We start from the raw sequence: 14,250 nt of genomic DNA, 5'->3' as shown, positions 1-14,250 counted from the left end.
TTACATTAAGTTTCATACATGTTGATTGTATGTACGTGAATCTTTTCTTGGCATCCTCTGAAGAGCACAGCAGTACCTCCGGAGCTCCGGCAGGGGGAGACCGTGTCCCGCCCTGGCACCGCTTTCTACACTTTCCTGATTGGACCGCAAATAGTCACTGCTATGCAGGTCTGTGTTCACTACACCCCCTCTTGTATCCCTTCTTAGAAATCAGGGCAATTTCCCCAAATTTCCCTCTGTTTTGAAGCCCCATAGCACCGAAATTTCACCACAGCAATAACTCTGAGATATCAACCTTTTTATCCATGCATTGGGGTCCCAGGCCTGAGTGCACCGGCCCCGGCTCCAGCCATGTCGGCGAGGAAGGCAATGGCTGGCGACGGTGACCGAGCGGGTGAGGAACCGGCAGGTAATTCAAATAATATTTAAAAAGCTTTTAACCCGTAATACATAAACGTGACATTGGGTAAAGAAAATCTGGGCGTTGAGACTTATTTGAAAGCGAAAAGTTTAATGTGTGTTTTTGACAATTGTCACAGGTTGATCGAAACTTTGCGCTATTCAGAAACTAGGTCAGTAGATCAGTAGAGCAAACCGGCCTTTTTCTACGTCATTTATATAACATTAACTGTAAGCAACGTTTTTTAATCATAAATTGCTAATCGTGGATAAAGTGTTGTTTATCAGTTCAACCTTAGGATGACACTTTAGCCCACATAGTAACAGCTTGTTTTCAGTGTCGAAGTGTTTACCGATGAGGCTAAAGCAAGCGAGTGTTAGCTTAGCAGTTGTATCTCGGCCTGTTTACTAGGGCAGCTGTGCCGGCTGTTTTTGTTTGCTTGCCGTCACTGACATTTTGTCACAGTGAATAATTGTGACAGTGTGACTGTCAGTGCTTTACCACAGAATCAGTGCCATATTGTGTTAATCCAGTTTAAGTCTTGCTGCTATTTAGGCCGTAAACAGGTTAGCCTGACTAAACGGTCATCCCTCGACGGACCAGCTCCTATTTAAACCATTTATACAATAGCAACGGAGGGAGTGAATAATACGAATTATACACATTTCCTTGTCCCTCCATAGAGTCTCAACATATTAGATGTCTTAACAGTAGCTAAGCTGTATTTGAAACTGATATTATCCATTCAACAAACACCATACCGTACCATACCATGGCATACCGGTGGAGTTTGGCGGTGATCTCTGTGGCTAATCTGTTGTAAACTGTTCCAGAAAAGTACTGAAAATATGTATATGTTTTTTATTATATGGGAACCTACTGCTACATATATTTTCCCCTAGTATTATCGTGGAATTGCAATACGGCGAAACACCCCTTAGTGACCAGAGTTTAGGAAACACCATGCACTGTTACAAAAGGGCTTCAGTGATGTTTTCTGTATGGAACAGTTACAGCGATATGAAAAGATAAAAGAAGTTAATCCCCAAAATTTTTACATTACGCTATGGGTTACCTGAAAAATGCTTTATCAGTAGTGTGCGATTGATCACTTGATCTGTTTATTTCTTCAGTTTATTATTTAATCACTTGACACCTTACCTGCAAAAAGAAAACAACTGTTCAGAAATATTCAATTGCTGTTATGTGTATTTGTCATCTTAACGCATCTGTATTAATTTGAGTTGGTTTCACAACCTCAAAACTCCTCAAAAGAGATTTAGATTGGTTTCCACTAAAACAAAACAAATCTTATCTTTCATATTTAACACACCTTAGTCTTTTACCAGCAAACCTGACACCAGGCCTGTATATTATGTAAAATATGCGCGGTGTGTGTTAGGGATCAAATCCTGGTATCAGGTACCTGCGCCGATCCAGTCCCTCAAAGCTGGATTGGGTATTGGTGGGAAAGGATTGGTCCAAACTTGACACTAAGGCTTAACTATGATTTAGTCCAAAGCAGTACAGCGCTTCAGTAGCATATGCAGGTTATTATTCAACACTGGATCGAATTGGTATTGGTTGGTGCCTAAAGCCCAGGGATCAATATCAGTATTTGGACCAGAAAAGTTGGATCCGTGCATCCCAAGTGTGTGTGGTTACTTTTGACCAATCTATATTGTTGACGTCATATTTTTACTTTTAAATGAAACTTTTTAGTGATAATTTCTTTGTTTTCCCAAGCACGAAAAATGCTACACACATGTTTATTTTAGGTGGAAACATGTTAACATATATACTACATTTATCTGATATATATGCTTGCATAACTGAAATATTTAAGCAGCTTTAATTAGGGATGCACGATATTGGATTTTTAATATCGCTGATGTATGGAAACCCTTTTTGGCCGATACCGATACCGATAATCACAAGTTTGAATGTTTTTTTCACTGTAAAGAAAGCTAAGTCTATCCTGTACTGGAATTTATATGTTACCTCAATTGTGACAGTCTTATTTGTTTAAGAAACACATAAAACAAGTCAAAAAAACATTTGATTTTTCCATAAATAAGAAATGTATTATTTTTTCAAACTCAAGACATTCAGTATTGAAATACAGAAAAATAATTTCTTTAGATCACATGAACTTTAAAAGTAAAATGCATTTTTAAACATAACCAAGTTGCATTTGATTATTTTAGAGCTACTGTAACAACCTGGTGACAGACACAGAGCTCTGCAGTGCAAATAAATGAAGTGTTACATTTTATTTAAGGAGCTTATTTTTCAGATGGAAAATAATAATAATCCTAACTGAATAGCTCCTTATCGGCTGTGCCTATTGGCAGAAATTTTCATATCTGCCAATACCGATAAACGTGTTTTTGAGCTTTTATCAGCCGATACCGATATTGTGCCGATAATATCGTGCATCCCTAGCTTTAATGGATTACTTAAAATTCTCATATTATAGCATGTTGTGCCTCTGTTAAAAAGACACTGGTAAAGTATTACCTTCATGCAGGTGGAGATGTTGACTTCAGGAGAAATTTGAAGTGGCTTCCTTTTCTCCGGGATTGATGTGCCTTCAAAAGAAACCCCAGTCACCTCATTGTGCTTTGTGTTTTGCAGAAGATGTACTGGTTGAGGAAAACCAATGTAGCTCTATGTCTTTGCCCAGCATGATGACCTCACCCTCAGCTGGCATGTCCCTGAACATGGAAATGCCCCGGAAACGGAAGGGCAGCATGGACAACCAGTGAGTAATGTTGTGTGTTACCTTTTACTGGGTTTAAGAAAAATCTCAACAAACTAAATCAGATAACTTTAATTGTGTCTTGCTAATGATGGGAAACTTTTTTTCCTCCTAGGGATTCAAAATCTGCTTCCCTCCTTGATGCAGATATGGATGATGACCTAAATGGGTACTGTGTGCTGACCTGTGCAGTTTTTCTTACATGTGTATTGAAAGACAGACATTTTTCACGTCTTTTTTTTCTGCTCTACAGGTCAGATGGAGATGACCAACAAATCAAAATCAAATGCTTCAGGTAAGCTGAATTTACAAAACTTCTGTTCAATGTATACATAACCAACAATCTGAAAGAAGCTGGCACCTCATTTTATAATGACTCTGCAGGGAACCTCACAGCCAAATTGAGAAGAGAAGACGGGATAAAATGAACCATCTCATTGACAAACTGTCAGCCATGATTCCCACTTGTAACCCCATGTCAAGAAAGCTGGATAAACTCACTGTTCTCAGAATGGCAGTGCAGCACCTTAAATCTTTAAAAGGTATGACGTCAAGGACTAGAATAATCCCTACATAGCCGGGTTCTGTGTCCTGAGTATTATCTACAGATGTTATTTTGAAGACTGACACTGAACCCTATGGTACATTTCTGTTCTTGTTTTCAGGTTCAGGAACATCTTTATCTGAAGCTAACTACAAACCTTCATTCCTTCCTGACGAGGAGCTTAAACACCTTGTCCTCAAGGTAAATCTCACTTTTCCAAGATCATTCCACACCTTGTTAACTCAAACTTCACTCAAAACAAATATAGATCTAAAGTCATTAAAGACACTGATTTTAACGCTAGATATTTTTGGCACTTTTTAGAAAAAATGTGTTTCATTTGACTGAAAATCCAAAAAATTTTGTGTAGCTCAAAGGCACACTGATTGATATAAATAATACTAATATAATTAAATTTATATTGCTGTTTTCATTACATTAGATCCCTTTGTTTTTCCCTCTTTGTCTTTGGTACAGGCTGCAGATGGGTTCCTGTTCGTAGTCGGCTGTGATCGTGGGAAAATAGTTTTTGTCTCAGAGTCTGTCACAAAGATATTGAATTATAGTCGGGTAAAACTTTTATACTTCTCACTATTTCTTGTTACCTAATTTCATTAGTAAAATGGGAAATCGATGGTTAGATTTGTATTTTAACTTAGTTTTATGTAATGATTGGTAAATATGTATCAATTAACTGGGAGTATTTCAGTATTACTTACTGTGGTCATTTCAAATCCAGGTATGGCTTAAGTTTCCCCTGTGGACACCAGTAATTTGAATTTAAAATGATGCATTTAAATTTTTGTTAGCTGTGTTTTAAATGTTTTTGTTTCCTTGTAACCTTGCTCAAACAAAGCCTCCAACAGAATCTAGTTTGCTCAGGGATCAGTACTTTCAATTAATGTACATTGTTGAAAATGTATTTTCACAACTAGAGTCATGTTTAGCTCTGTTTGACAGGCTGTCTATTCCTCCTACAGGCGGAGCTGATTGGACAGAGCCTGTTTGACTACATACACCAAAAAGATATGGGAAAAGTCAAGGAGCAGCTGTCGGCCTCTGAATTATACCCTCGTGAACGACTAATAGATGCAAAAAGTATTTTGTGTGTGTGTGTGCATATACGGCTGTGTTTGGGTGAGTGGTGTGAGAGAGCAGTTATAATTCCTCTGTCATGCTTTTAGCCGGTCTGCAGGTCCAGGCTGATCTCCCTGTTGGAGCAGCGCGGCTGTGTTCAGGCACACGGCGCTCATTTTTCTGCCGCATGAAGTACAACAAAATTTCAGTCAAAGTTGAGGACAAAGAATTCCAATCCAACTCATCGAAAAAGAAAGGTAGGGAAATTATTCAGTCTTTCTGTCTGTACACACTGATTATGTGACCTTTCATGCAGGAGAAATATATTTTCCCCTCAATATAATTGAAAAAGTCCAGCAGTCAAATGTATTGACTCATTCTTAAAGGTAGAGTCTGCAGGAGTTTTCGTGACTTGTTAGTAAACACATAATACACATAAAACACAATAATTTTCCCCTCGACAATTCCTTCCAGATTTTCTTTGTGAACCAGGTCAGGACAGTTACTAAGACTCAGCTTACCATTGGTTGTAGTTTTGGCGCTGTGGGCAGGTGGTGAATACTGCTGGAAAAGTAAAGTTTTTTGTATTTAGATGCTAATTCTTTTTTTTTTCGCCCTGTGGTTTTGTGTCCACTTGTACCTACAGAAGTGCAGAAGTACTGCACCGTCCACTGCACAGGCTATATGCGCAGTTGGCCCACCAACCAGCTGGGTGTAGAGGGAGAGGGGGAAGCAGGCAAGCAGGATAGCTCCCACTTCAGCTGCCTGGTGGCAGTTGGGCGTGTCCACTCCCATACATCCCCCCAGGTCAATGGAGAAGTACGAGTCAAGCCAACGGAATTCATCACGCGTTATGCCATGGATGGAAAATTCACCTTTGTTGATCAAAGGTAAAATTGTGTTTTAATTGAAGTTTCAATCACATTAACAACCAGTAGAGTTCATTCACTTGCATGATAACACAGCACATTCATAGTCTTGTGGTGTGCTATTTTGCACCTCCTGTTGTCATTACCTTTTTTTCTCCTTCACAGAGCGACAACCATTCTGGGATATCTGCCCCAAGAACTACTGGGGACATCATGCTATGAATACTTCCATCAGGACGACTTGCTGCATTTAGCAGAGAGGCACAGAAAAGGCAGATAACTACTTTTATTGACTCGAACTACTTCTTTTCATATTCATGTACCATTTATCTGTTTGTTCTTTGTCTTTTAAGATGATATGGCATATTTACGCAAAGTTGAATAACTTATTTTCTTTTTAAGCACAACTGTACAACATTCTTCTGTTTCTTTCCTTCTTGATTTCATGTTCTTGCTGTTATCCCTTCACAGTGCTGCGAAGTAAAGAAAAGATCGAAACAAACTGCTACAAGTTCAAAACAAAGCACGGCTCTTTTGTCACCCTACAGAGTCAGTGGTTTAGCTTTGTTAATCCCTGGACCAAAGAAGTAGAATACATAGTGTCAACCAACACAGTTATATCGTGAGTATCAGCTCAAGTCTCTGATGTATGAACTGCTTATCTTTGCACCTGAAGACACTGCAGAGCGTTATCCCTCTTTTCTCATCCCGTTTTAAGACATGACCTCAGTCGAACCAGTCGATCGGGAAACAAGTCTGAGCAGTCAAGCAATTCCAAGACACATGAAGGTCAGTTCAGCATAAATAGAAGTCAACAGAAAGTCATTTCTGATGCACTGTGATACTTTTAAAAAGCAGATTTCCAGTTAACTATAACCCCTTTTCTGTTTGAAGATGGAAAGAAATCCTTTCCAGTTATACCAGGTGTCTCCAACGCACCTGGAGCCATGATTTATGCTGGAAGCATAGGGACCCAGATTGCAAATGAGCTCCTGGATTTTAACAGGTCTGCCCACACAGCAGAAAACATCCGTTTTATTTTTGTAACACCTGTGTATACAATGGATGATCTGATTCTCTTCTACCACAGTAACATTAATGCAGCACTCTTTCTACGCCACTGTCCCTGTGCTCACCGGTTAATTATGTGCAATACTGAGTAAATCTGTTCATGTAATTTTAGGATGAACTCATCACCTTCTAGTGGCAATGCCAGCCCGTTCAGTTTGCCACCAGATAAATGTCCACAAACACACAATCAAAACAGCAACAATGTAAGTGTTATTGTTTGTGTTTTTCTATTTTTACTTCACTTAAAGTATCTGTTCTAGTCACTGATGAGCTTGAAGGTTTTATGGAGGTTTCAGGTTACTAGCGCCTATAATTGGCATACACGCTTTATGAAAAATGTGTTCAAAAGTAGGTTCTCAGTTTTCTCCTCTTTCTAAACTCCCACCATGTTGCTCCTGTGGCTAATGAAGCTCTTCCTTGGTCTTTAGGTGCCAAATGGAGAGGCAACAGATATGGAGGTGCCAGGAAAATCCAGCTCAGAGGACGAGCCACAGGGAGCTGCATTCTCAGGAGGAGACTCACTCATGGGTACTCTCCCTGATACTCAGTGTACATAAATTATACAAAGGAATCATAAATTGTATCTCCGTGCTAATAACTTCATTGACTTGAATTTGTTCTGTCATCCTGTTTTGCATCAGGGGAGAATTCCCAGCTGGACTTGGACAGCATGGTTGGACCGGGTCTTAATAGTCTTAGCAATGATGAAGCAGCCATGGCAGTGATCATGAGTCTCCTGGAGACGGACGCAAACTTGGGCGAAGCTGTTGACTTTGAGGAGATGCACTGGTCTCTATAGAACCTGCTCTCACAGTGTGAAGCACACTGACTCTTGGACCACCGCCTTCTATAGATGACCTGCTCTCCTTGAATTCTTACAAAGACACAGCATTCCTTTTTTAAAGGACTACTTATTTATTAGTGAGCTTTTTCCACATAAGCTGTGTTTTCTTCGTGAGGCTGCTCTTACTGCAGTGGGATCGACAACAATAAGGGACACCTCCTTTCCCTCTTCAGGAGGAAGATGTGCCTCTAAAGCCTTACAGCAGTCTGCCTGTTCCTCACTGCTTTTCTTGCATCTACTGTCATCTTCTGTTCACCTGACAAGGCCTCGCTTGGTCCAAGAACTCATGAACAAAGAAAGACAAGATGTAAAATAGCTGATTTTCACTCCTACCTAAATTGAAAAAAAAAGGTTTGGAGGAATGATGCAAAAAAATGCACTGAATCAATTTCATGTTTTTTTAAAACGGTCATACTTAGGTTAGGTACTGTACTTTTATTTGAAAAACAAGGAAGACATCTTGACATCCTGGCCCATCTCTGTGACCCCTCAGGATACAATCCGTTGGTAGCCAGTCTACCACGGCAGACCACACTTCCATCACCTCTATACTTTGAGAGTCACCTCATAATGTGCCGCTCAGAGATTTCTCTTAACTTGTCAGTATCTGAACATTGACCATGGAGACGGCCCTGAAACCTCTTCTCTTGTACACTGACTTGAAAATACTGTAAGTGTTTGCGCTTGGTTTGGTTACAAACTCCATGTCGTTAGGGGTATCTGTCTCTAAGGGGTAGTACATAGGAAGAATCTGTTTGTTTTTTTGTGTACCCTAAGACCTCTTTTCCTACTGTTGGCTGTCCTGGACTTATCTGCCCTCATTCTTATCATGTGACATGTTTAGGTAGAAATAGTTCACTATCATGATTAACTGGAGAGCCGCCCGCTTTTTGTTAAAGGACTCTTATAAATGTACGAGGATTACAGTGACACTGACCGCAAATTACAAACAGCACTTTTAAGTTGCTAACTGGTGGTTTGGTGATAACAACTGAGCAGGAAACCCATGTCACATCCGTGACATATTATTACATGTTTGAGGTTGATTTCTGAGGTTGAATTTTAACTCAGGAACTGATGGAAACAGAGCTCCCATCTTAAAAAGAGCGTACACATGACTTTGTTCTTCGGTTTAAAATACTGTCCTGCTCACTGTGTATTGTTATGAGTTTTCTTCTGACTCATCTTCTAATGAGTCTGTGTATGCTTACTGTCCGTTACATGATCTCTCTTTATTTTAAGCCATAGCTTTCACTTGTTTTTTTCTGTTTACTATTATACACCAACAGTCTTCATATATTTGGGCAACAGTAGAGGAACAGAATGAAGTCACCCAAACATTTATGAAGGGATTGTGCTATGCAGAACTATCATTCCATTAATACTAAACTGAGAGGTATGCCTGTGTAATATGTAAAGGGGGAGTAAGACAAACTGCGAACCAGCTGATTTGGTAATAACTAACAATGACTGAACAGTGTAGATTTTCAGCAATGTTACCTCATGTAGATTTTTTTTTACACATCTCAGATTTGATTAACAAAAGCTTTTCCCCTTTATGTGATGACCTGAAATGTTGGTGAGTAATTTGTTAGCCAGATGGTGAAATGAGGATGATGTTTAGTCAAGGTTATAACCAAAGCATGTCATATTATTGTTGCGCTGATTTTTTAAAAGGTTGGCAGAATTGCTCTTTCAAAATCTTACCAAAATGATGTTATTTAAAAAATGAAATATATCCGTACTGTTATTTTAGATTTAACAATGACTCTGATTTTAGTAGAGTGCCCCTCACTAAGGTCCAGAGTTGAACAGATGACGTAGGACCTGGATAACATCTTTAGAAGTGACTGCTTTTATTCCAGTTCTGTCGTACCTATAGAAATCAGGTAATGCCAGTGAAAAGTTAGATACTATAAATGAAACATTACCAAAATAGAACCCCAAGTTAATATTGTAACACAAAAAGGGCAGTATAAGATGGAGATCATGTCAAAAGTTCAGGATGTTTATAAAGCTGATCACGATAAAAATTCAATTATGGGACAAAGTTGAAAAAAACATGTTTTTAAACTTCATTTCAATTAGTTATAAGTGAAAAAGTCAAAGAAAAAAAACAACCCGTGTGGTTTGTCAAAACACTGTTTTAAAAAGTCACAATCTTGATGGTAACAGTCAAACATATGAGATGAACAGTTGAATAAAATTGGTCCAAAGTATATAATAAGAATTAGTAATCAGTACTGAAGTATTTGAGGAAATAAAATATTATGGTTGTCAAAATTATTTGGAAAAAAATAACTGAAAAGGTAGCTAATGGTTCTGTGTTAAATTTATAAGACAAAAAGTCCAAATTTTGTGATTTTGTGAAATGATACAAGAAGGAAAAAAATATCGAAAAAGGATCAAAAGTCAATGATTGCATATGCCAGAAATGAACAAAATTATGGTCATTGTTGAATTAATTCCATGAACGTGTATCAAGTAAGAAGTTAGTTTAACTTTCCTGCTTAAAATTGTGAACAATTTAACCCTCAGTTTAAAATAAATACATGAAAAAGTTGATAAAGAAATGAGACAAGCTAAGATTTAGGATTCATTTTGGGCTTATGTGAGACCCTGCTTGCTGCCTGTTTTAGGGATTCCATGTATCGTATTTAAACTAATCAGTGGTAATGTTTGTATTTCTGCACAAATGCAGAATTTGTGTACTTGTGCATCCTCTATGCCAGGATATTGTTCACTATGGACTGTTAAGGATAACCCAGTAAGAGTTCCTGTTTTATGGATGGTTATTGTTAATCATGAAGGACTACTGTCCTTTTCTCTAATGCTTGAATTATGAGGAGCCAATGGACAGAGCAGCAAACTCAAGTCCGAAGTGCCTTTGGACATGTCTGCTGGGACACGCACAACAAACCTGCGTGAGGTACTGAGACCGCTTCCCCTTGGCAACTCCACAGACTGAAAAGAGGGCTAAAATGTATCAGTGGAGCAACTTGACACAACATGGCATATTGTGCACATCACAAATGAAGAGGAACCTTTTTTCATATATGGCCCAGGAGCGCTACGTTGGCCTCTGCATGTGCTACCCAACTAAACGGGCAGAGCAATGGAAGCCATAGGGAAACTCAATCCTTTATATTTCTGTTCCCATTGTTTTGTTTGAACATTGCACTGTTGTAGCTGCATTCTCCCCAGAAAGGTCAATCAGCTCATTTTAGCACTCACCGTGGCAGAGTGAACACCTAGTGGTCTTTACATCCCAATTTGAAAACAACAGTAGATTGTGTTAGCAAGGGAAAATTATTGTTTTTGTACCCCCGCTTTGTGTTGACTTGCATGTCACTTATGTATCATTTATTGCTCAAATGTGTTGCGTCATCAGATTTGGGAAGTTTGGGACGTTTGAAAAGAGTGGTGTGTGAGTTTGTGCACTAACGCAGGTGGATGACCTCAATCTTTGGGCTCATATGGACTGTCAGGAGCTCACTACTGCCTCCGTGGTACCACTTCCTGCCACTGCACAGGTTCATTTTTGATGTTTGTTGTTTTGGGCTCCCGAGGAAGCATTCACTGTATCTGTCTAGTACATCATTGCTGCTACTATCAGCATGTCTGGGCTGTCTTCCCAGGTTGTCATGTTAATAAATATCAGTTTACTTAACAAAACTGGGACTTAGGCTTTTGCTTTTAAACATCCAAGTGTCTATCACAGCAGTCAGAGTCATTCCTGAATTTTGTGGTTTTCTCTCTTCAGAGGTGGATTGAGATGCAGCAATCTCCTTTTTGTGTAATTATATTTACCTTACAGCTCTCTTGTCTCCCCCTCTCTCTAAGGAGATTAGCCACAAGTAATTTGTCAAAAGTGTTAAGGTAGTGGGTTGGTGCAATTAAGAAAGCATGACATAAGCTGGGATTTGGTGTGTATATAAAGTCAGCAGTAGATGCAGAGCTGCTGCTGCATCTTAAAAGAATGGGTCAAGCTGCTATTTTACCTTGTAGGAAAGGGGAGTCTTATGTTACAGAGCTGTACGAGTGGTTCAGGTAAGTTTCTACTTTTTTTTTTCTTTCGATTCTTCTTGATTTTACTGTGCATTTGTTTGTGTGATGGTGAGGAGTTGATGGCAACAAACTGTAAGCCACTAAAAATGCCATTTTAACTGCATTTTTTTATGTGAAGCAGCATTAAATGAGTGCATTAGCTTTCTTTGTGCAATGCAGAAAGTCTTATTAGTACAGAATACTACTGGCCCATTAATTCATAACCTCACCGTGTACTTCATTTAATTAGTTTGTTAACAGAGATATAGAAAGGAATGTATTTCTATTTCATCACCATTTTTCAACATTTCTGATAAGCTCAACTTGGCCATGTTTTAGTAATTCAGAACTATTTGGCCTAATTATATTAATGCCTGTATCCCAGGGTGTGATCAAGCCTCCAAACACATGTAATCTCCACAGGCTGAACATGGGGTTGACCTTAATTCGTCTGATTCTAAATTTAAAGTCCATGTACTCCTCCTTTAATCTGACCCCTCTTTCAGCCTCCTTTGGGCTGTACTGTCTGTCAACCAAGATCACTGAAAAAAAGATCCTTGTCTTTGTCTTTATGGTAGAAAGTTCACAGTTGAGTGTCCCAGCGGGCTGATCACACTTCATGAGTTTCAACGGCATTTCTGCAATGGCACAGTGGGCAGTGAGTCAGCTGAGTATGCAGAACAGATATTTCGCACACTGGACAGTAACGGGGTAAGGAAGCGAGTGAAGGATTCCTACATGATGAGTCTGGAGGGTAGTCTGTTCCAACAGAGTACCCCAGCAGTTAGTAGTTCCTTCCTACCTGTCAGCTAAGTGTTGATGAGGATGCTCTCCTTCAGGATGGACTGGTTGACTTCAGAGAGTACGTCATGGCCATCAGCATGTTAATCGAAGGCTCTGCTGTGGAGAAGCTGCAGTGGTCATTTAAGCTCTATGACAAAGATGGGGATGGCGCCATAACAAGAGAGGAAATGCTGGACATCATGAAGGTGTGTTATTGTTTTTACTCTGAGTATAAGAATAAGGGCACCATTTCTCTTCTGAGATAATCCTAACATTCAGTCTCTCTGTCTCTCTTTGTGTTTGCTTTTTTTCACAGGCTGTTAATAAGATGAGTGTCACAGCAGCTTTATCTGAACCCAACCCACTGACAGCTGAAGAGTGCACCAACAGGATATTTGTACGATTAGATAAAGACAATAACGGTGAGCGAATAGAATCATGATACACTCTTCTATTTTAGATGTCTAACATCACTCACCTATCAACATATATTCCCATGTGTTGATATGACTGTGATTAAGTGAGTTGAAACATGGAGAAAAATTACTTTTAGAAAGCCGAGAAAAAAAATAGCTTTTGTGATATTTGAATTTCCATACATTGATATTAGAATTTAAAATAATAAGTGAAGAAGTTTACATTCTGAGTTATTCATTCTGCTGAATGCTTTTGCAGACTAATGCTAACACTTTGAGGTCTAGATTGAAGAGAAAACAGAGCTGAACGACCCTGACAGAGTCTGTCCCCTGCTTTGTCTTTAATCACTGCTCTTGTTGTGTCTGTATAGCCGTCATCAGTCTGGACGAGTTCATAGAGGGAGCGCTGGATGATGATTGGATCAGGAACATGCTGGAATGTGACCCCAGCACTGTGAAGCTGGAGAGGCCCCTTAGGAGGGACACAGCTCTTGGGACCCATGGTTGACCTATAGTGGGGTATTCTATTCATTGAGAGCCAAGGAATTGAGAGTCCGTGTTTGGCATGAAATTTCCAGGAATAGTTAAATCATGACATGCTGCATGACTTTGAAGTAAAACTGGAGGACACTGGCTAATGAATATATTTTTGCCACAATTTAATAAGGAACTCTTGATGCATTGTTTTATTCTGTTATATTGTATTTTGATACTCCCATTGCATAATTTAATGTAACTTTGATCATTTCTATTTCTAAGTAGAAGAAATCTTGAATAAATTACAAATGTTTGTTAATACATCCTCCACTTCATGTTAACTTATGCTTTCTCAATAAAATTCAAGTGTCACCTCACACAAAGAAGAAGACAGAAATAACTGAAGTAGAGCTGAGAAGCAAAGTTGACTATGTCGTCAGTATGTGCATTTGTTACCAAATTCAATGATGGTCTTGATTCAAAGTTGATCAGATTACAACAAACACTCAGGGGCTGACTGATGGTGTATATGTGAGTGGCATAAGGTATTTCCACTGTGGTGTAATGAAAAAATGACTGAAATACTTATAGCTCCCGTGGGTTACTCTTTATTTGTTGTGGTTTTGGCAGCACCTTAGTGCATGATATGCAACCCAGAGCTTCCAGAGCTAAGGTGCATTAATGCATTACCTTAGCTCTAAAAGCTCTGGATTTTTCCTGTACATGTGTGAGTAGGTTTGGTGGTGTTTTTATTATGTTTTATTTATTTATCATGTCATTTTATTTCATTTTTCAACAAATCTGTTTTGGAAGTGATTGTTATTCACTAGGGCTGCCACCACTTTTTTCAGATCTTAAACATAACTAAAGGACTAATCAGTCCAAACAGCCTCTTCTTCTTCTTCTTCTTCTTCTTCTTCTTCTTCTTCTTCTTCTTCTTCTTCTTCTTCTTCTTCTTCTT

The 14,250-nt window shown here is 39.0% G+C and overlaps 2 protein-coding genes across 3 annotated transcripts; both read left to right on the top strand.

The window, feature by feature from the left end:
* The first annotated feature begins 70 nt into the window (after positions 1 to 70).
* Positions 71 to 11,169, top strand: bmal2 (basic helix-loop-helix ARNT like 2). 2 transcript variants are annotated; one of them, XM_074677401.1, is made up of 18 exons: positions 76 to 168; positions 323 to 409; positions 3,038 to 3,164; positions 3,277 to 3,330; positions 3,415 to 3,456; positions 3,546 to 3,703; positions 3,827 to 3,906; positions 4,183 to 4,275; positions 4,686 to 4,803; positions 4,890 to 5,039; positions 5,429 to 5,672; positions 5,817 to 5,923; positions 6,123 to 6,273; positions 6,370 to 6,440; positions 6,546 to 6,657; positions 6,835 to 6,925; positions 7,151 to 7,250; positions 7,364 to 11,169. In XM_074677401.1, the coding sequence occupies exons 2-18, from the start codon at positions 352 to 354 to the stop codon at positions 7,519 to 7,521; spliced, it is 1,914 nt and encodes a 637-aa protein (XP_074533502.1). In that variant the 5' UTR covers positions 76 to 168; positions 323 to 351; the 3' UTR covers positions 7,522 to 11,169. The 2 variants fall into 2 exon arrangements, with proteins under 2 accessions (XP_074533503.1, XP_074533502.1); XM_074677402.1 differs by having other exon boundaries at positions 71 to 394.
* A 336-nt stretch (positions 11,170 to 11,505) lies between these two features.
* Positions 11,506 to 13,458, top strand: LOC141797017 (guanylyl cyclase inhibitory protein). The gene is made up of 5 exons (XM_074678394.1): positions 11,506 to 11,616; positions 12,192 to 12,324; positions 12,453 to 12,602; positions 12,713 to 12,818; positions 13,184 to 13,458. Exons 1-5 carry the CDS (start codon positions 11,546 to 11,548, stop codon positions 13,318 to 13,320), a joined length of 597 nt encoding a protein of 198 aa, XP_074534495.1. The 5' UTR covers positions 11,506 to 11,545; the 3' UTR covers positions 13,321 to 13,458.
* The last annotated feature ends 792 nt before the right edge of the window (positions 13,459 to 14,250 follow it).

Source organism: Halichoeres trimaculatus, unplaced genomic scaffold (genome assembly GCF_033239565.1).
Source record: "Halichoeres trimaculatus isolate MK-OKI-2021-1 unplaced genomic scaffold, fHalTri1.1 fHalTri1_scaffold_10, whole genome shotgun sequence".
NCBI classification, from domain to species: domain Eukaryota; kingdom Metazoa; phylum Chordata; class Actinopteri; order Labriformes; family Labridae; genus Halichoeres; species Halichoeres trimaculatus.
This window is presented reverse-complemented; position numbering and strand designations above follow the sequence as displayed.

Coding starts and splice junctions, on each gene's coding strand:
- bmal2 (XM_074677401.1), top strand. CDS start 352: ATGTCGGCGAGGAAGGCAATGGCTGGCGACGGTGACCGAGCGGGTGAG. Junction 5,673..5,816: donor TTCACCTTTGTTGATCAAAG/GTAAAATTGTGT, acceptor TCTCCTTCACAG/AGCGACAACCATTCTGGGAT. Junction 6,926..7,150: donor ACAATCAAAACAGCAACAAT/GTAAGTGTTATT, acceptor CTTGGTCTTTAG/GTGCCAAATGGAGAGGCAAC.
- LOC141797017 (XM_074678394.1), top strand. CDS start 11,546: ATGGGTCAAGCTGCTATTTTACCTTGTAGGAAAGGGGAGTCTTATGTT. Junction 11,617..12,191: donor GAGCTGTACGAGTGGTTCAG/GTAAGTTTCTAC, acceptor TCTTTATGGTAG/AAAGTTCACAGTTGAGTGTC. Junction 12,819..13,183: donor ATTAGATAAAGACAATAACG/GTGAGCGAATAG, acceptor GTGTCTGTATAG/CCGTCATCAGTCTGGACGAG.